Consider the following 22,197-nt stretch of genomic DNA (forward strand, 5'->3'; position numbering starts at 1 on the left):
CATTTCAGGCGTGGTACGGCACTTGGCGAACGCCTTTTATTCAAGCAAAGTGCAGAAAGGTGGGATATTAGCAAATTCCCGTGTACGACTGATTTACAAAGGAGCTCTCGCGGCATGCCGAGCCCTTCGGAGACGAGGCAAAGTAAAAGACGGGGGGAAAGCGGCGAAACGAGATTCAGGAAAATGCCGACAGCAGGTGCTTCCCCCTGCTCTCGGTGCCTCCCCTGAGAGGCAAAGGCCCGGGGGTGGTGCCGAGAGGGCTCCGGGCCACGGCCGTCGGGGGGACCCGAGGGGGATGGCGAGCAGGAACCGGCGCGTTATGTACAACTTGGGGCATCTGCCGAGCTCCAAACCGCTCTTCCTCTGCAAGGAGAAGGAGAAGGAGAGGGAGAAATAACATGAATTAGGCGGACCCAGCCCGCTGGAGGGGGAAGCGCCGCCGGCGGGGGGCTCGGGGCCGCCCCCGGGCTCGGGGCCGTCGGGGGGCGGCGGCAGAAGTTGGCGGGGGGCTGCGGAGGGTCCGGGGGCAGCCGCAGCCCCCCGGGGGCGCCCGGTGCCCCGCCTCGGAGCCCGGGGGGAGGCCGGCGGAGCGGAGCGGGGCGGAGCGGGGCGGGAGCCCCCCCGGAGCCGCCCGCGGGGACCCTCCCTCCGCTGCCTCCCCGCCGCCTCCCCGCCCCGCCAGAGCCGCCCGGGGAAGCGGCGGAGGAGCAGCCTCGCTCCCCGGAGCCCCCCGGCGCCGCGGCGATGCTGAGGGAGGAGGAGGAGGAGGAGGAAGGGCGCTGGTAGAGGGGCGGCGGCGGCGGGGCCGCGCTGCTGCCCCCGTCGGGGGGCACCGGGGGGGCTCCGGGGGGCTTCGAGGGGCATCGGGGGGCATCGGGGGGATACCGGGGGGCACAGGGGGGTACCGGGGGGCACCAGGGGGAGCACCGACGACCCCCCGAGCCCCTCGGGGCGCTGAGCGGTGGGTCGGGGGGCGGCCATGCGCTGAGCGCCCCCGCTGCCGTCCATGGGGCGGCGCTGAGGGGGGGGGGGGGGGGCCTGCAGCATGAAGTCCCTGCTCTTCGGCCGCTTCCTCCTGCTGCTGCCCTGGGTGCTCGTGGTCATCATCGTGCTGGACATCGACAGCAGCCGCCCGCCGCTGCCCCCGCGGGCCGGAGCGGGGGGTGATGGCGGGGGGGGGTCCCGTGTGCGCGGCCCCGAGGCGGCGCTGCCCACCATCTACGCCATCACGCCCACCTACAGCCGCCCGGTGCAGAAGGCCGAGCTGACCCGGCTGGCCAACACCCTCCGGCAGGTGTCGCGGCTCCACTGGATCCTGGTGGAGGACGCGGCGGCCCGCAGCGAGCTGGTGAGCCGCTTCGTGGCGGCGGCCGGGCTGCCCTGCACCCACCTGCACGTCCCCACGCCCCGGCGCTACAAGAGGCCGGGGCTGCCCCGGGCCACCGAGCAGCGCAACGCCGGCCTGGCCTGGCTGCGGCAGCGGCACCAGCACCTGCCCCCCCCGCAGCCCGGAGTGCTCTTCTTCGCCGACGACGACAACACCTACAGCCTGGAGCTCTTCCACGAGGTGCGTGGGGCGGCGGGGAGGGCTCCCCTCGGGCAGCATCCCTCCCAAAATCTCCCCGTCCCCCCCCCCGTCCCACCCCAACCCCATCCCGCACGGCAGCGCCCCGACGCCCCGCGCCGCCACGGTGTTTTGGGGCACCCCGAGAACTTGCGGAGGTGTTTTCTCCTCCTCCAGACAAGTTTCGGTTCCTTCAGGCTGTGCTCTCGCTGCCTGGAGTGAAGGAGCAGCTCCAGGGCCAGGCACCGAGCTGCCCCGTCCGTCCTCCGGGGCCGTCCCCTGCCGCCCCGACTTCCCCGAGCCTCCCGCCCCTAAAAGCAGCCCCTAAAAGCAGCAGCAGGCCGTCACCAGGAGGACCAGCCAGCCCTTCGGCAGGCTCTTTCATAAAGGGACATGTTTTCAGCCCCCCGGTGAAGGGCTTTGCTGCTTCTCGGTGGGAACTGGCAAGGATTTGGGGGAGGTTATCCGGCTTTCTGTCTCATTTCCCCTGGCAGGAAGGAGGGATGCTTAATAATAATTAATGGCTGTAAAGCAGCAGAAGAATCATTACTTGCATCTCCTGTGACAGTTCGGAGAGTAACCTTGGCAGGATGACATGGGAAGGGGACAGGACAGGCGGCTGGCAGGCAGGTGGGGAACGTCAAGGGCTCGGGACGGATCCTGACCCCTGCCTTTCACTGGCAGGCGGTGCGGCGCAGAGCAGCGTGCACCCCCGTTCTGCGCTTCACAGGCATCGTGCTCCCTCAGATGTTTTCCTCTTGGTAGGCTAAGAGGATTGTGATACACAGAAATGTGAAGCACGTGAAATTCCCCAGAGCGGGTTATTTTAGAAATGCTTATGTTGGCTTGTGTTTAGATTTGTAGCGCATCCGCTTCCACTTTCTGCGTGTTGACAGGTACGAGGTCCCGTTGAGCAGAGATGCCCTAGTTCCTTTTCCAGTTTGGCGTTCAGCATCGAAGCTGCTAATCGGGGGACCTGTGCCTGGGGGGCTAAGCCCTTGCTGTGATTGATTTCCTTAAAATCTCACGGCTGTGCTTGGGGTGTTATGATGCAGAGCAATTCCACATACAGATCTTTGGTGGGATGGGAGTGCCCGTCGCTACTCGGAGATGTGAAACTAACCTCATTCTTTCTAAGGGACTCTGTAAATCGATACAGAAAATGCTCTTTCACACCACAAGTAGTGTGAGAGAAAATACCTGGAGGTGAATCTCTACTTTTTTTGGAGTGCAAATGTTTAGGGCAAACTAAAGGAACAGTATTGCAGGCATGTCACTTGAGTGGCCCACGGCCACTGGTGTGCGTGTCAGATTTATTCTTTTATTATTCCCTGTACTGTTGTTCTAATTGGTGTGGATGATGAAGTGGAAAGGTGCAAGTGATCTCTCGGCCACAGAGTACGTGAAGGCAAAGGAATGAATGTCTGAAGGGCTAACCTTAGACATTACCAGCAGAGCAGGCAACCTGTGCTCCCTCCTGCTGGCAGGAGTGGTAACCTCACACCTGCAGCTATGCAGCCTCCCGGCTTCTCTTTGACCAGGGTTCAGCCGCTGTGCAGGAGGTGTTAGTTTTGAATCCTACTAATGAATGAGTTCTCCTTGTGAGAGGTAGCAGCTGGAAGGCTCCAGTGCAGGAGCAGAGGAAGAGCTCCTGCTCCAGCTATCCCTGAACGCTCCCGTGGCTGTCTCCTGGCACCGCCGACGGGTGGTGTGTAGGGCAGGTCTCTGGGATGCCGCTGACAGTAACTCCAGGAATGCCGTGTCGGCCTGACCAAGTCAACTGAAGTCCCTTGGCAGGATTTGCAATTTGCAGGCTGGATGTGCCTTTATGATAAGTGGGAGGTTACATTTGGAGGGAGCTAGTAGCCTTGTTTTCAGTCAAGGCACTGCTTGAAATTCTATTTCTTGTTTAAAAAAAAAAAAACAAAACTTATCTGTGGTTACGGATTCTGGCTTGACAGCTCTGTAGTAAATCCTGCTCTCTCCTTCAGGGATTGATTGATTTACGGGGGTGAACTGTGCTTCTCTTCTCCAAGCACAAAAAGAGCAACTTCAGAACATGCTGCATGCAGAAGGAATCCAGCAGTAACTCCGTTGTGGAAGTGGTGTAAAGATGCCTGGGAGGGAGGTGTTTTCTGCCTGCTCTTGGTTACCTTACCAGGCGCGATTCTCCAGATGTGCAGTTGCCTAATCCCAAGGTCTGATTAACTGATCTGCTTACGTGGGGGAGCAGTGTAAATGTGGAGCAAGGAGAGAGGAGCTCCGACTGCTGGTCCTACCTGCCTTGGCCTCCAGCAAGTCACTGCCCCAGGCAATTCTAAACTACCCAGGAAATTCTAATCGCTGTCCAAAGTCCTCCCATCTGGTACTTACAGGAGTGAGTGTGTTACATCTGACAGGGAGTGAACAGGGCAAAATGTGCTCTGTGGAAATCAAGGGGGGGGTGGGAAATGAGAACAACAACAAACCTTACAGTGGTGCTTTGCTGGGAAATGTCACCATCTGCAGTAAATCTGGAACCCTCTGGTGCTTTTATGGTAGTTTATTTTGTGGGACATGCAGTGGCACATGTGTGTTTGACTGGTAAAGTACATCCTCGCAGTCAGGCTGGAGGGGGTCTGAGCAGGTTTAGTCATAGCTGGTGTCTTTCCACTGCTACTGTATTCCTTACTGGCTCAGCTGAGGCTAATCTTCCTGAAAAGGCTCCGCGGAAAGGACCAATTGGCTCAGGGGCTGTAAAATTATTTGGAGAGCTAAGTGGGGCTACGGTTATGATCAAGAAATATTTCCGGGTGTGGAAGTGTGGCTTCTTTAAGTTATCCCCAGCTCTTTTCGCCTGAGAGTATAATGGTGCCCAGGTGAAAAATCACGCTTTTACTTCAGTGCTGCTGGGTCTGGTGTACTGTTTTGTCATTTATTCTTTTGGGATCCAGACCTCAAAACTGATTTATTTTTTTCCCTGCTCAGATATGATGTGTTTGCCTGGAGGTGTCCAGCTGCATCTCTCCATCAGAAAAAGCAGTCCACTTTGTGAAAATGTCTTTTATCAGTTGAACCTCAGCCTGGGTTCTTAACAAAGCTTTTGAGAGGCCTGAAATCCCAAATTCAGTATCCAATAGGCTATACAGATGTTCCTACATGAGTCATCATAACTTCTATTTTTTACTGTAGGCTGTTCTTTTTGGAGTGACTCTGTTATGGTTTGTTGTCTTTGTGCTTCATCTTTTTCCTGAATGCAAGTTATTGTAATATTGTGACTGATGCCTAGCAACTGCCGGTTCTATATTTTTAGACTTCCAGAAAGAAAATCTTAGATAAGGCTGGCATTCCACCTTCATAGAGGATTTTTTTTTTTTTTTTAAACAAGATCAGCCTGAGCACTGGAAACTGAAGGCAGACATTGTTGAAATTCCACTTCCCTTACCTCTTCACATCCTTCGTGTGTTTGTGGGTCTCAGTTGTTTTCTCTGCCCTTTCCATATTTTGAGTAGTTGGCCAAAGGCCACCGTTTGCTTGGTCCACGGATGGTTGTACATGCAAGCGAGATGAACTAGTGCTGGAGATCCACTCTGCTGTTGATTGTGCAGACTCTCCCCTGAAACCTTTGGGGATGAGAGCCATGCTGCTTAAGGAGTACAAAGAGCAGGAGCAAAGGTCTTTAACGTCCTAGAAGGTGACGTTGCTGTATTTAGAAATGCATTGACTTTCAGAGGGTCCTAAGTTTTATCTGTCACCTTTGCTTGTATTGCGCTTGGACACGTAACTGTGAAATTCACTAGCTTATATCTAAAACTGTGATCTCCCTCACTGCCACCCCTAGCCCTTTGGTCACTGGTGTCTAAGCAAGGTTTGATGGGCGCCTAAAGTGTGCAAGCACATACCACTGTCTTGTCTGAGTGTGAGCTGAGGATTCACAGGCTGGGTCTTCTTAGAGGAACTTATGCTGTAAGGTGTGTTCTGAATGCAGACCTGCAGAACACAGTGCAAAGCATTAATCGTCATTTCTGAGGAAAAAAAAAGTCCTTGTATTCAGTAGCTCAGTTAGTCTGGTTGCTCACTGTGTTGGGGACCAGAATTCAAATTACCAAAGCTGCTGCCTGCACAAGAATGCCCTGTCATGCTAGAAGAGAAGGAGGTGGAGGAGAGAGATCTCCGTCTCCTTTGCTTGAATTTGAGGTAGTCTTTACAGGTAATTCAAGATTTGTGGAACCACAAAAAAAGATATGAATCAGATCAGTGAAGAGGACAGTCATCTGGGTCGCTCTTCACAAGAGAAATTTAAATCAAATCAAAACAAAAATTTTCTAGTATTTGGGAAGTATGTTAATGCTTAGATAGTGGCCTAAATTGCCAAGACAGGATCATCTTCAAGTCAGCCAGATGGGAATGAAGATTCATGAAGAACAGAGGAAAAATAGTAAAGATCGTGCCTTTGCTAATAGGCACTGATAATTTCCATAGTGGCACTGTGGAGCAGAGGATGAGTTGTGAGAGTGAATCACTCTGAAAACATTTTCTCATGCCCCCGCTCTTCCCTCTCCCAGAGGATTTGTACAAAGGTAGCAGATATCCTAACTGCTGGTAGCAGTTTGTGGCTTAAAATACCCACGTTAGTAAAATCAGAACAGAAATACTTGCAGGCATTGTGTGTCATGTAGGCATCGGATGGCCAATGGACGTGTCTGTCAGCCATGCGCAGTTCTCCTTCCTTTCTAGGGAGCTCTCCGTGATGGTGTGGGGCTTTCTGCGACGTGTGGCCAGGACGGGACAGCCTCCATTCTGTTACGCGTTGTCTTGTCAAATGCATGTGTGATGCAGGTGTTGGCCCTTATCAAAGTTAATTTGATACACGTTTCAGGGTATTGTGTTCCTTGTCAATGGCTTGAATTGGTTTGGGGCTTGTTTACACGTAGGAGATGGCAGTTTTAATTTGCTACTTTATCTGTGGGCTTAAATTAGCACCACAAGTAGACTAACCCATTCACATTCCAGGGACTTTTGATCTGATGTAGTGATCAGAGAAACCTAATGGGAGCTTTTCCCCCCCATTTGAATAGTTTCTGGATTAAACCTTAATTGAAAAGTGACATTGATGTCTGCTTTGTCAAAAGAAAAAATGTCAGGAAAATGTGAAAGTGAAGACAAAATTTCTGCATCTCTGACTGTTCATGACTGTTATTCCCTGTTAGCATAAGAAGGGTGAAGGGTTTTAAATATTTTTTTTAAATCTCTTTTCCAGTCATTCCTCCCACCACCCCAAGCAGACTTCACATTAGACAGGGTTTTTCTGGGAAAGAGCAGTGGGAAATTGAACTTAGGCTTCAGTTTTCCCATGATCTACTTTGTAGCATAGTTTGAAAGCAACTCAGAGAAGACACTAGAGAAGAATTGAATATTTACTATTTATTCCGAATTCAACAAGGGAAGGGTTAGTGTTCTTTTGATAGCTTAATAAAGTGTATTCAAGTTATGACAATTATGTAAAAGTAGACTTTGGTGTATCTTTTAATGGATATATTTATGCAAAGATTTAAAAGTAGTGGAAATGAATCTAGTTCTCTCTGAAAACGTGGAGATCTTTTGTCGCATCTCTTGGAACTGGTTGGAAAATCAGATTTTTGCTATAGCCTTAAAAATAACACTCAGTAGCCTAGACAGAATTAAATATTAGCTGGCTGTCATTAGTTATTTCCTTTGTAATAAAAAAGATCTAAATATGAGTTAGCAGCACATTAAATATCTTCATGGTATATAAATGACTTAAGAATACGTGACAGATTTTAAATGCACACTGACAATTCCCCTTGCACGTAGACGTGTAATACCTATGCTAAAAAGGCTGGATGAGAAAAGGCTGGTAGAGAAACAATGAAATAGCTTAAAATGAGAGGAAACGGTGACAAAAAAGCTATTTGAAGCAGATTTATGTAAGTGAGGGACTCTGGATTACATGGTGCAAAGCACTGTCTATTTCTGCATTTTGACAAGTCTTTTCCTTTTTACCTGTGAAACTAATGCCATTACTATCAAATTAATTATGAACGGTTGGAGGCTCTTTAGGGGGGTGCCTTGCATGATGCAGGAACACAGCTGAATGGAATGACAGAAAGTAGGATAAGAAAAATAATTAGTAAGTAGAAGAGCCAAAAGAAACACGAACAACAAATCTTTTGGAAGTCTTCCCAAGCTGGCTCCTAACTGCTGTAGTTTAGTACAGTTTTCTCCCCTAGGGAAGCAGTACTGACATTTGTACCCAAGGATTTAGAAGCATTAGTCATAGTATCCAATATATAAAATGTTGCTTGAGAGAAGGGAAAATTAATCTATCATCTTTCCTATGTGGTGTGGATTGCGTAAAAATCAGCAAAGAAAGCATAAGGCAGGTATTTGAAAAAAGTCTAATGGTAAGGATGATGAAGCACTGAATCAGATTACCTGTGAGAGTTGTAGAGCTTCTGTTGTTTCAGGTCTTTAAGAAAAGATAAGAAAAACATCAGAGAACCACAGAATGGCTTGGGTTGGAAGGGACCTTAAAGATCACCCAGTTCCAACCCCCCTGCCATAGGCAGGGATGCCACCCACTGGATCAGGTTTCCAGGGCCCCATCCAGCCTGGCCTTGAGCACCTCCAGGGACGGGGCATCCACAGCTTCTCTGAGCAACCTGTTCCTGTGCCTCACCACCCTCTGAGTGAAGAATTTCTTTCTAACATCAATCTAAATTCCCTTCTTTTAGTTTAAAACCATTCTGCCTTGGCCTGTCATTATCTGACTGAGCAAAAAGTCACTCTCCATCTTTTTTATAAGTCCCCTTTAAGTACTGAAAGGCTGCAGTGAGGTCACCCCACAGCCTTCTCTTCTCCAGTTCACCCCAGCTCCCTCAGCCTTTCTGCACAGGAGAGGTGCTCCAGCCCCTTGATCATCTTTGTGGCCCTCCTCTGGACCAGCTCTAACAGCCCCACATCCTTCTTGTGCTGGGGGCCCCAGACCTGCACGCAGCTCTCCAGGTGGGGCGTCACAAGGGCAGAGCAGAGGGGCACAATCCCCTCCCTCCCCTGCTGGCCACCCCTCTGTTAGTGCAGCCCAGGACGCAGTTGGCCTTCTGGGCTGCAAGCACACACGGCTGGCTCATGTCAGGCTTTTTGCCCACCAGAACCCCCAAGTCCTTCTCTGCAGGGCTGCTCTCAATGAGTTCTTCTCCCATCCTGTCCTCATGTCTGGGATTGCCCCGTCCCAGGTGCAGCACCTCGCACTTGGCCTTGTTGAACCTCATGTGGTTCACATGGGCCCACTTCTCCAGCCTGTCCATGTCCCTTTGGATGGCATCCTTTCCTTCTCTTGTATCAACTGCACCACTCAGCTTGGTGTCATCTTCAAACTTGCTGAGGGTGCACCCAATCCCACTGTCTTTGTCACTGGTAAAGATATTAAAGAATACCGATCCCAGGACAGACCCCTGAGGGATACCACTTGTCACTGACCTCCACCTGGACATAGATCCTTCAGGTCTTGTTCAAATACCATTTATCTAACTGTGGGGCAGGGCAGGCTAGGTCAGTGACTGACACATTTTTTGATTTGTAGACCCTTCCTACACATTTTCTGGTGGAGACATAGACCCCTGTTTACTGACAACAGACTTGCTTCTTCAAGTTACTGTCACCAAAGCCTCACTCACAGTCCCTGAACCAGAAAACCACTGGCACAGATTTTCTGACACAGGACCTCCTCTGAAGTAAGGAGCTCCTTTTCATGTCTAAGAAAATGAACATGGCAATGTTCTGCTGAGCTATCCTGGCTAGTAGTGCAGTCAGGTAAGTTTTGTTGAAGTAGAAATTGGCTTTATGTGACCTGAGAGTAATGCACAACACCTGGTTGAGAACTGATAAGGAACCTGGCTAAGCTCTTGCTTTACCCCATAATTTTTTTATTATTTTAGTTTTTTTTTTTCTGGAAGACTTGTAGTGAAGGACCTCTAGGCTCTAGATCACGTCTTTGGTAATAATAAATTGGAATTTTGCATATAGATCTGTTTGAAACTCACTGGGATGGAGTTTCATCCAGGTGAGCCTGGATGATAGTCTGTAGACTGACCAGTACAGATCACAAACTACACAGGGGGTGAAGTGACAGAGAACAGAACAAAGCTTACTGCGTGTGGCAGCCAGCTTTGTTTTTGCTGTCAACATTGAATCCAAAGAGAAACACATCAACATCACGCTGCAAAAACACAGGAATTGTAGTTCCTGCCTTGAAGCCTTTTCACTGTAGGAAGTATATTTCCTTCTCTTTGTCACTTACCTTCATTCCGCTAGGGCTTTTTTATTTTATTTCTGGCTTGGCATCTTACCTATCCATCAGCACATCCCATTAAGTAGCTTTTCTTGATTGACTGTGGTGCTATTTTTGGCAATGCTTTTAACGCTATCTCTTTTATTGCTCAGCTACGTTTTGTGCATTTTCACTTGTTATTCTTCAGTGGTTCCTATATTAGTACTATATCTACTGCTGTATTCCCATCACCTCACTGGGATTTCTTTTGTCAGTTGTTACTGCTCTCTCCTGTCATTTCCTTGCCCACTCCTTCCTAGTTCTCAACTGCTTCATTTTTGCTTGTTCTGCCATCTTGCAGTGTCCTTTTCCCCATCTTTCCCCATCCAGTACATCACTCTTCTCCTGTGTCCTGACTACCTTCAAATAATCAAAAAGTAAATTGAGGAAAAAAACCCACATTTTTAGGAGATAGGAGATTCATCCTATCTTAAGATTGTTGTCTAAGCTGAGCAGGATGAATCACATCAGCAGGTTCATCTCTCTGCTCATTAACTATCAAAGTTTAACTAGGATTGACTAGATGCCTACCCTTCAGAGAGTTATGTGTAAGAAAGATGAATCTTATTCGTGTAAACTAATAGGACTTAAAAGTGGTGAACATTAAGGTAGCATGTGCTGCCACGCATAAAAGTGACAGCTAGAAGAGTAATTTAGGAAGCTGTTTGTAATTTATAGGATTTTGGCGGTAGTTTAACTCACAGCAGCAAAGCTATTTAGAATTAACATGTTTTTCAATCACCTTTTTGTGTCCTAATGATTGGTAGCGTCAAATCTCAGTTGCAAGCTGACCTTTTAATCCAAATACAGCTTTCTTCCCATCGTACATAAATACAGCCCTGACACACGTGAGTACGTTAAATGCATTAATGCTATTCTCAGAAGATTAGAAGAAATATTCCTACTTCCATCTGCCTAGCAAATCCTGAGGCTGTAAGGTATTTCAGAATTAGCATAAATACCGGTCTAGATGTGCTCTTTCAGTTTGTACTTAAAGGGATTGCTGCATTCTTGACACCCGCTTACTTCGTTCTCCACAAGTGTAACCTGTGAGAACAAAGAAACTAACACGAGTACAAAATGAAGAGCTCTGTAAATGTGTGCCTGTTTTCTCCTGAGGTACGGTGGCATTACTGACTTAACTCATAGACATGGAGATGAACACAAGACTATAATAATTAAACCTTCCTGGGGCATTTCATGCTGCTTTCTGGAGGTCAGTGGGACGCTCTCGAGTAACAAGGTTTCCCTACAGACTGTAAGGTGAAGTACTGATGAAAATCTGTCTAGCTGTGTTAGCATAAATGCTGCAGCCAGTATTCACCCTGCCCAGTAGCTCTGTGTGGTCGGGCTCACTTTGCAACATAGCTGCCCGAAGGCTTCCAGTGCGAGCAGGCAGGGCTCTGGCGCAGCTGGGATCCTGCCCGTACCTTGTGGCAGTTCGTGCTCACCGTGCAGAGCGGCATGGGTGCAGGCAGGCGGCTAGCGCAGAGCTGTCAAAGTGCTGTAAATCAAGATGCCGAGAAGTTGTTGCTGCAGCCATGTGCTCAAGAAGGTATTGGTGCTAACAGAAAGGAGGTAGAGGACGTGTGCCGTAGGTGGGTGCATGGCTCAGTCGTGCCCTTGGAAACTTACTGCAGGCTTGCCCGTGTAGACAAGCCCGAGAGGATCATGCCCTGTGTCCGTATCCCATGTGCTTGGATATTAATGCCAATATGCTGTTAGAAAAACTTGCAAATGGGATGTATCATTAAAACCAGAGCTAAAAGAGCTTCATGAGAAGGTCTGACTGATTTCCATATCTGAATAGTTAATTGCTAATTCTGTTTTCTTCTGAATGGATGAGTGGGAGAGGCAGGAAAAAATATCTTAAGTAGGCAGAACAGTTAAAGGCAAACACCTTTAACAGTAACCTGTAGAGACATTCATTGCAGTCTCTTACTGGTGCTGAAATAGCCAATAGTTTGGACATTAAAGTTGCACAAAGAATCGGAAGGAGAGGAGGTGTACACCTCTCCTCTGTGTGCACACACATATCTGGATTTTTAACTATGTATTTTATGCATTCCCTATATTCTCTTTAAAAGATCTGCTAATGCTTCTAGCGTAAAAATGCCAACAAGAGCGAAGTGCTCTCTGTTTTTTCTAGTGGATCTCGTGGGAGTGTAGATGATATACATGATAAATCTTTCACCTTGACAGAAAGAGAGGGAAGTGTTTAATATTTAACCAAGGTTGTCTTTTACTTGAACATCTATCGATAGGGGAGTGCAGTTACAAATAAGTAAAATTTCATTTGCTTTTCTTGCTAAGATGAGTGCTTGGAAGGAGAAAGGGATAACCTTCCCCTAAGGAATAGGCCTCAACTACAGTAGAAGATGAGGTTGTTTTAAAAATTGATCGAATTAAACCCATGTCACACTGGAATAGTTTCCTGCTTGCTTAAATAAGACCATATTTAAGCACGATAGTTAAATCAGTGGCTTTTGAACTAGCGTGGTAAAACAATGCGAGTTGTGTCCGCGTTGTCAGTTCTGTGCTCGGCCTGTCGAGTCCTCAGGCCGCAGCGGTGGCCATTTTGCTGCGGGGAGCAGGGCCGCGGGGATCGTCTTCTGTTTTCTGCAGGTAGTGGTCTTCTAGCCTGTGAACAGAAGAATCCCAGTCCAACATGCCTGTTGCTAACGAAAGAGTGATCTTCCAGTACCTATAGTTTCTTCTAGGATAGATGAGGACTGCATTTCCAGAATTACATTTGGTTACACCAGGGAAAAACTCCCATTACTGACAACAAACTTGCACACTGCCCAGCCTGCTTTCTGTCCTTCTCAGAAACTTAACAGCTCTCTTTGAGAGGAAATGTAAATGTTAAAAGGAATAGCCCCAAAACTTGTTTATTTGTTTGTTTGTTTGTTTATTTGTGACCCTTTAATAGATCTAATCTGCATCTTTTGTCCAAATCTGGTATGTTGTGGGTAGGGGAAGGGTTGTGTGTCACAGTATCTTGTACTCTGTGTACTTGCTAATAGTCTCTAATTGTACATTGTACACGTCTTAATGAAATGCGTATTTGTTAATCATTCCTGTAATCTCACTGGGATCTCTCTCAGAATTGATAAGAGATCTATAGAAATACACCTACTGAGAGAATGCTGTAGTTTTGCCTGTAACAAAGTTCTAATGCACCTTGAAAAACCCAAACAAACAAGAAAGCGAGTAGTGTTTTTTCACGGCTTTTAAAATTTTTGTTTTAAAAATAACTTGAATGAGATATTTCCAGTAGAAAGGAGGTGCCTACTAGCTAGGGAGCTGGAGAATTCACAGAAAATGAGTGGGCCTATGCAGCTTCCAAATGCTTACTCTGTTGGGCTGACACCTGTAAGCTAGAATTCCTCGTAAGTACCAGGTATTGACGATTAATGTGTAGGCTTTCCACCAACACTTATAAAAAAGCTTACCAGGAAAGAAAACATGCACAAAGTCACGCTGCACCTGCCTCTTGCAGATGCGTACGACCCGCAAAGTGTCGGTGTGGCCCGTGGGACTTGTGGGAGGACGGCGGTATGAGCGCCCCGTCGTGGAAAACGGCAAGGTCGTCGGCTGGTATACTGGCTGGAGAGCTGACAGGCCGTTTGCTATTGACATGGCAGGTAAGCACCAAGCTTCATGGCGTATGAACGTGTTTCTCGTAACACCTAGACCTACATTTTCTGTGAGTGGGACAGAAACAGACGTCTCGAGGTAAGCAGCTGTTTAAACTTCTGAAGTGTAGCCGCTGTACGTAGCCCTTTAGCATTAAATATCCTGGAAGTCTTAGCTTGCACATCTCCTTTAATTAAGTTGCTTCTTAGTGATAGCTGAACTGACTTTCACTTGCTTTTAATTTTATGTGGCAACTTGGCAGTTACGTTGTAAAAATTGTCTGAAACAATTACAAGTACGATTTACAAGTTAATTGTAAGTTAAGCTGTTCATTTTTTTTTAAATTAATGAGTTAATTTTTGCAAGGAATGCCTCCCTTTCCTTGTGTCATCAATCTACAGCAGTCAGTATAAATGGAGACCCTTCTTAGACCCCATATTGTAAAATGCTACTTTATCATGAAATAATTCATTTTTTATTGGCTATTTGGAATGATGGTGATAACTGTAGATGGATATAGTATGAAATGGTGTGCTGAGGGGGGGAAAAAAATCACTGTCAGCTATAGCCTAATAGATGAAGGCAGAAAAGCTTCAGAATTGATCTACTCAGTCTTCTGGTATGAAGTTAGCACAGCACAGAGCTCTGTCTTGCTGCCAGTCCATGCTTAGACACTCTTTTTTATATACTCACAACTGCCACATGAATCATCACGGTCCCGAATTCTGATTGCTGATGTAGCAGCAGCTGGTTTCCCAGAATGATACGGTGTTTGCACTTAAGCATATTCTGTATTCAGGGTGCAGAGGGAGGGGAAAAGTAGGGATACAAGGGCAAGAATGGGATAGAAATAGCCAGCAATTTTCAATTTTCTTAAAACCTTTATGCTTCAGGAGTGGGAAAGGGACAGTGCTTTCTCATCTCAACAGACTGTTTTTATATGGATTGAAGTGTTTGATGACAAATATGTGCAGTATTTACAGTACATTTGGTTAAAAAATGCACTAGGAGAACTAAGTAGTAGCAGAAGTATCAACAGGTGAATTTTTCTGCACTGTAGAAACCTTCCAGGTTACTAATATCACCTAGCATGAAAAAATTTTAAAGCCTCAAGGTAGAGGCATTCCTCGGGGGGAGATCTAGGTATGTCAATCCCAAAATGCCTGCAGCCTGGCTGCAGCTCCAGGCTTTAAGAACAGTCTCTGCCTGTGGATATATAGATACGTACAGATACTTTGTTGTAGAATTGGTTGCTCTTGGGCATTGTAAGGATGATAGCATGGTTCATAATTCATTAGCAGCAGGCAAAAAGCCATTACACGACATTAGCCAAGGGACTCTAACCCTGATATGAAGAGATGCATGGAAAGTCCATGTCATCTTTGCTTACAGTTTGCAGTGGCTGGCTGAAACACTGGCATGAGGGAAAAGCAGCTCCATTAGGAGCATGACCTGCTCTGACATGACTACAGAAGTCATGGAAGAGAGAGTTACGGAAACAGGTACAAGGGCTGAGAGTACAGGAAATTATTGCAGAATCACCAAAAAGGAGGTATTACTTTGTGAAAGAACTTCCATTTTTCTTCAAAAAGAAATAACAGAAAAATCAGAAAAAAATACATTTTAAATACCATTATTTCAGTAAGGAGGGAAATGGATGTTATGTAGTCAGGTAAATATGTATGTTGAGTTTGCATCTTCATTCCCCTCAGGAACACGGTGGAAGGGCACAATCAGAACAGAAGCTGTGAATTCAGAACTTAAAAGGTGTCTCAACAGGTGTGGTGTACAGGATGTGCGCAAACACAGTTTTCCAGCCTTGTCACCCCTAGCACACCTCTATACCTTTGGGGACTTAGAGGACTTGCTAGTAAACTGAAGTGCATGCTGACTGCATCACTGGAATTCCTCCTTCTACTGGCACCAACTATGTAAGCAACTAAGGTTATTTCATATACTGCACGTAGGGAAGATCAGGAATAAAAAAATAAATGGTGTGTAAGTTAAGCTGTCCAGCTGTCTATAGCTGTTTCTAATTAATGTTCTGACTCACAAGGTAATGATAAGGGGCTCTCTTCTTTTACAGAACCATATTTTCTTAGTGATTTTCACAAGGATTTGATCAGGAGGCTTGGTATGAAAAGGATGGCAGTTCAAAAGGTCACCGATTTGTGGCTGTTCAGTTAAGTGCATCCTTGTGCTAAAGTACACAAACTTCTTATTCTCGACTTTAAGATATAGGGCCAAACTCAAATCTACCACAAGTGGAGACAGGAACTGCTGATTTCATTGGGATCAGCTAAAGACCCTAGCTGGCCAACTTCTAGTTTCTTCTTTGAAATGTCCTCACATGTGGCAGTCACATTTTATCTGTTAAGTGAACATTGATTTCTTTGGAGAAGTTTGTGGTTGACACTGTTATTCCCTGGTGCTAAATTGCATTCAGAAAGCAGAGTAGCTGTTTCCTGTGTTCCTTATTGTCTGGCAACCAACAGAGCATACAAATTAGTTCTGGTGTTTTTAAAGTACTGCCTCAGCTTTAACGGTAGGTGTTTTCTAGAGTTTGACAGACTTCCTTATCATAAGGGAAGAAAAGGGAAAGAGAATTGGGTGTTGTAAGCAAAATGGGACAGTGAGTCTGAGTTAGCAGGAAAATGGGGTAAGAAATGACTGCAAACACATGGGAGAGCATTTGGCTTTAGAGAAAAGGGAGTGTGAGAAAAGAGAGTGTGAGTTCAAGGAAAATAAGGAGAAGAAGCATAGGTTACTTGGAAGATAGATAAGTGTGCATTCAGAAAAAGGCTGGGGCAGGGGAAGAATATGTTTTTTTTTCCCCTCTTTGCTCTGTCCATTAGAAGCAGGGGAGAGCAGGGCTGAGGAGGGAAAAGAAAGGAGCTGCTGTTTGCTCTCTCGCCTCCTGAGAGCCCCTGGACTCAACCACAGGGTTCTGTGGTACAGTAAGCATCCCTCTTTTTCCACAGTTAGAAGTGGTCTTCTTGCTAAAGCCTGTGTGCCAGGGCTGTATTTCCATGTTTGCAGAACTGGCTATGGAAAAGATTTAAGTAGGGAGAGCAGTGTGGCAGCACAAGGCAAAATTAATTTTCAACTTCTAAAGTAAATTTTACCTGTTTGGTTTCACGAGAATGGTAAAAGGTATTTACCATTGGCTGAAATTCAACCTGTGCTTGTTACTTTAGAAACGCGCATTACCTAGAACCGTTGAAGAGTTGGCTTTGTAGTTCTCAGTGAAAACAGTACTTTACTGGATTCTGCAATAAATATTGTTTGTGCTTTTACCTAGACTATGATGATATTTTATTAAACAAAGCTGAGCAAAATTCTATATCCATGACATGAAAGTTACAGAAGTTGGGCTCTTGTACACAAAGAATGAAATTAAGAAAAATCTTGCTCCAGATACAGACAAACATTACCCAGAGGGTAGGAAAGGAAACATACTGTCTTTTCAAACACGCAGTCCTAAGGCTTTAAAAGTGCTATTAAAATATAGGTTAAACATGAACTGAGGAAAACTAAAAAAAAAAGATATACTATCATGTTAGGAACTAGGAAGTATGGAAATGCGTTGTCACTCCAGGCAGGTTTCATCTTAATCTAGGCAAAACTTACTGCAAGACAGACACCTTTTTTCATTAGTATTTCTGTCACAGACTGAACAGGATTTGACTGTGAAAGCTGTGAAGCATCTTTGCTCCTGGTGACTCTAGCTGAGGCACTCTTTTTGTAATAGGTTGGCAGTAAAATGACGTGACAGACCCATCTCACTCCCCTTTTCAGGGGAGTGAAGGAGGTGAAACTCCAGTAGTTGGTTGCCTTGATGTAAACTACTGAGGAAATCTCAAATGCTGTTCCTTATTTCACGGCCTTGCCTGCTGTCACGGCTTTTATCCGTGGAAGGACGCACACCTGTTGAGTGCTAGTAGAGGCCATCCCTACCCCACAGAAGAAAAGAATCATACATTGAAGTATGGGATCATTTTTCACATCTTTTTAGGCAGTTTGGTCTGAATGGATGGTAAAATAGTAACTTCAAGCAATAGCTGCTTTTGGTTTGGCTAGAACACTATTCCTGTGTATTGCCAGATAATTTCTGTTAAAGATTTGGTCTACCTGTGCTTGTCCTAACATCAGGCTCCACAAATACTTACGCCGTCTACAAGGACGAACTGGAATTTCTCTGGACCTAGAAAGCCTGATGCAAATATCAACTCTAGTACGTCATTACACTTTGATATCTAAAAGAACGCAGGCTGTAACAAGAACACTTCTTTGAGGCTTTGGGGGAATTTAAAAAATCCCTCCCTGTGCCTCCCTCCAAAAAAACAAACCACCACAAACTATTTTTAAGTTATCAGTAGCCACCTGGGCAGCTGAAGTGAGTGCACTGTGTTGTTTATTATAGACCTCATTCTAAATCTTCTGTAAGTGACACTGCTACCGATTTACTTACAGCTTGTTTCCAGTGCAAGAGTTTTTCACCACCCATGAGAACAAGTTAGATCATGAATCTCGCAATGTCAAGACTGTTCAAGGAAAACAGATGCATGCTTTGCATTAGCATTCCAGCAGCTGCTTCAGGCATACAGATTAATCTATACCTGTGATTCACTGGGCAGGCAGATTTTGAGTCATTCATTGTGCTCCAAGTCCCTCTGCTAGGGCCTGAGCAACCACCTGCTTCCTGGGTTCTGTGGTGATGTGAGAGCTTTAATACATCTCATCTTTCTCACGATTCTCCTGAGAAAAAAGCCAGTCTGTTAAAGACACTGCAAAACATGGTGCATTGCATCTGAATCTGGTAGAGCTGCTGCTGCAAGACAAAGTACAAACAACAAAAAAACTGAGTGGCTACAGCAGACAAACTCAGAGCCCCCAACCCCGCCATCAAGTATGTAACAACTGTTTTACAGGTTGCTCAGTTTAAAATGGAGAACCTCTTTCAGGTGAATGAATTGTTAGAATGTTAGAATTGTTCCTCTGTTCTGAACTACAAACAATATATATTTTTAAAATATTGAACCCAAATTTTACATCACAGGGAGAAGAAGGAAGCAGATCCCAAGTCAGGACATGTTTAACAAATCAAAGGTAGTACCTCAAACTGTGTGGAAACCAGTGTATCTGTGTCAACACCAGCACTGAGCTAAACATGCTAAAATGCTAAACATTTATCACATTATCACCCTGGAAGTGATAAAGATGCTCAGTCTCTAGCTTGCCTTCAGCTAGTATCCTATCTAGAGCCTTCAGGAGGCAGAGGCATTTATTGTGGCAACTAAATCCTCAAAGGCTGTCTAACTGGGTGAAGAAAAATGTTTATCACTGAACAGAAACTGTTGATCCAAGACAAGTCAAGGTGTGAATTAACGGATCGGTTCCACAGAAAGAAGCACAGATGCAGTTTTTGTCGTGTTTTCCAGAGGTCTCATCTTCCAACAAATTCATTCGTCTCCAGGAGGATATTCAGCCAATTAGAGTTCGGCTACAGCCTTGCACTAAACAAACAAAATGCCCCTTTACACTTTGTCTATGAAATTGTCCCATGGTATTTTAGGTGATTAAGCTCAGTGTGACCTTGTGAGTGTAGTGCTGCTCAGTTACGCTACACTGGAGACATTAATTCCATGGAATTCCCTGGTGCGGATAGAATTCAGACACAAGAGTGGCTCTTCATCAACTATCACGGGATCATTAGCTACCAAGGGGAGTAACTAGTGCCAGTGTGGCCAAAACCTCAGCCATCTATCTCTTCTTGATGCCAGAATGATCTGTGATAAAGCCAACCAAAAGTTGGCACTAGAAAATGTTTTCCAAGTCCGCTGGAAGTCTTATCTACAGAAATATGTCATGTGAAATTAAAGCAGTTATACAGCAGCGCTGAAGAACTGCAGAGCTGGGAGATAAGTCTCCCTGAATTATTTTCGAGTTGCTGCTTACTCAGTCTCTTAAGATACACAGAGAATGCATGACCACTGATCACGAAACCAAGCCTCAGGCCAGCCAGTGCACAGCAGTCTATGTCCTTATTGTGTACAACAGTTTAATAATCTGACTTAATTTCATGTCTGAAAACACGGGGGATTTTTGACAGCACTCTAGAAGGGTGGTTTGCAGTTACACGGTACCAAGCCTACGTGTGATGTGCAAGGGGGGGCACAGCACTGTTGAAGATATGTGCAAAGGAGAAATTCAGAAATTTAAACCTGACTCCGTTTCTCAACACAGGAGCAGGTTTGTACCAAGAGACCCTAGAAGAAATTCTTGTATTGATAAGCATGGACTATGGGGAACCAGGGACCAAGTTATGTGAGACATGCAAAGAAATGCTAGAAAACATGTTTCTTTTCTACCCAGGATGGATGCCTTCACCACTCTTAAAATCTAGGACACTGTACTAATTTTGGTGTTTACTTTATTTTCTTCTTCACGGATGACGGGCTTAAATCTTAGAGCGTTTTAAAAGGAAACAGCAGCTCCTACAGCTGATCAGGGCTCCAGCAAAGACTTACCTTGCAGAGCAAACAATAATGGTTTTGTGCCCAAACCGTCAACCACAGTGAAGTCCAGTTACACCAAAAATTTTAATTGCTTGTTCTAATTTAGAAGAAAACCTAACCAAAAATACTGAACTGAACCAGGGCAATTCTTTACTTTTAAAGAAAAAAATCACTTTCTGGAGTCTTACTGTACTGTAAGGTAAAAGTGGTTTCAACACACTTTCTTTGCATATGATGTATTAACTACTTCCTTTTATTTTCTTCTCTAAAAAACTCCTATAAAAGACCCAGGTAGTTTCAAGGAAAATACAGCGGCAAGACAGTTCTAGTAACAGAGACAGACTTATATTCCATTAGAGAAAATTATACTCTTTTTTAATGAGAAAAATCTTAACATTGTCTTTAACACGCTCACAGTTTTCCAAAGCAGACGTGAAAACTGTTGTAAAGGGACAGCAGCTTCTCTTACAAAGGGGCAGCTGGCACCACTCAGAACTGACTAAAAAGCATTTATTTATTTGGTAGTCTTGGCTATTATTAGACATAAGGCATTGCAAATGTATTTTTTCTTCACAAGTGTATCAGAACAGTTTTGAGTCATACTTGAAGTACACATACGACTGAACCTTACTGAATGAAAACACTACATTTCTGTAAATAACAGCACATGGGAAGACTAACCTTTCTGCTTCAGAAAGGGTGAGTTTGTTCAAACTTCTGATTTCCTGGTTTGTTATCTCCCTTTGGGGGGCCTAATGTATGTTATTAGGGGGAATGCATTGCCAACAGAGGTATGCCCACTGATGAAATCCTTTGCATAGTGCAATGCACAGATCAGCTACAGACTGTCTTGCAGGTGACTGCTTATAAATGACGTGTCTCATCAACAAGGTAAAAAATCTCTAAAGACAACAGTCATCAGTTACATAACTTTTTTTTTGACTCTCACCTTTAAACCTAGAAGTGTTTGTTCAGTGTGAATGTCATACATTTTATTTTAGTTAAAATTCAGTTTTATTTTCTTGACTAGGAGTAGAAAGGGAAGATAGTCCAACATCTTAGCAACAGCTGACTTTTCAGGCAAAAAACATTCTCTTCATTACGGGAAACTGATTAAACGTGTTGAAAATACAGTGCAATTAAAAAAAAAATCTGAGTGCATCTCCAGGGCAAAACAAAACAACGTGGGATGTACAAAACTACTAAATATTGTCTACCCATATAATCAAATTTACATGTTTTTAAAAGGAACATGGAGATTTCTAGGCTTAAGTGTAATCTGCACAAAATGTAAAACCTTAAGGGGTTTCTTAACCCTTTTTTTTTCTTTCTTGAAGGGTTTGCTGTGAGTCTTCAAGTGATTCTGTCACATCCAAAAGCTGTATTCAAGCGTCGTGGTTCTCAGCCGGGAATGCAAGAATCGGATTTTCTGAAACAGATAACTACAGTGGAGGAACTGGAACCAAAAGCAAACAACTGCACAAAGGTACTAATTTCCTTACTAAGAAGCTCTTGTATTTTCTTTGGAGAAGGCTGTACTAACGCAAATCTTGTTTTATAGGTCCTTGTATGGCACACACGAACAGAAAAAGTGAATCTAGCTAATGAGCCAAAATACCATCTGGACACAGTCAATATCGAGGTATGAACTGGAGACAAAGTTATACAGGAGGTACAGTACAACGGATGTGTCAGAAGGTGTTCGCAATCAGCCAGTTACAACAGTCTACATGTGTGAGATCTCTTAACAGTCACCTGATGGACTTCTGTGGAAACAAAAAGAAAGTTGTCAGATACTCTAATAAGCAAATCAAATGGGTGTGCTTTGTTCTAACTTGTTTGCATGCATTTCTGAAGTCGTCGTAATAAACTGACACTTACCTTTATTTTAAGGCTGTTTCCACATAGTAAAAACAAGCAAGAGAAACATGACTGCAATGGAATATTTTCAAAATCATCATGTATGTACATAGTTTTTGTATTTATCCAGCTTAATGGTGTAATTATAAACTGATTTTAAATCATGAACAGTTGATCTAAATATTTGCATAAATAGATGCTCCAAATTGAACATGTTTTTCTTCATTAAAAGCAGACTTCTGGAAGAAATAGCTGTCAAGTAGGTCATACAACGATGAAATAAAAAC

At 45.0% G+C, this 22,197-nt stretch overlaps 1 protein-coding gene across 1 annotated transcript; it reads left to right on the forward strand.

Annotated features, from left to right (window-relative positions):
• Positions 1–679: 679 nt before the first annotated feature.
• Positions 680–22,196, forward strand: B3GAT2 (beta-1,3-glucuronyltransferase 2). The gene is made up of 4 exons (XM_048077442.2): positions 680–1,567; positions 13,396–13,540; positions 21,388–21,536; positions 21,612–22,196. The coding sequence occupies exons 1-4, from the start codon at positions 1,046–1,048 to the stop codon at positions 21,696–21,698; spliced, it is 903 nt and encodes a 300-aa protein (XP_047933399.1). The 5' UTR covers positions 680–1,045; the 3' UTR covers positions 21,699–22,196.
• Position 22,197: the final 1 nt, after the last annotated feature.

This window comes from Anser cygnoides, chromosome 3 (genome assembly GCF_040182565.1).
Source record: "Anser cygnoides isolate HZ-2024a breed goose chromosome 3, Taihu_goose_T2T_genome, whole genome shotgun sequence".
Lineage (NCBI taxonomy): Eukaryota > Metazoa > Chordata > Aves > Anseriformes > Anatidae > Anser > Anser cygnoides.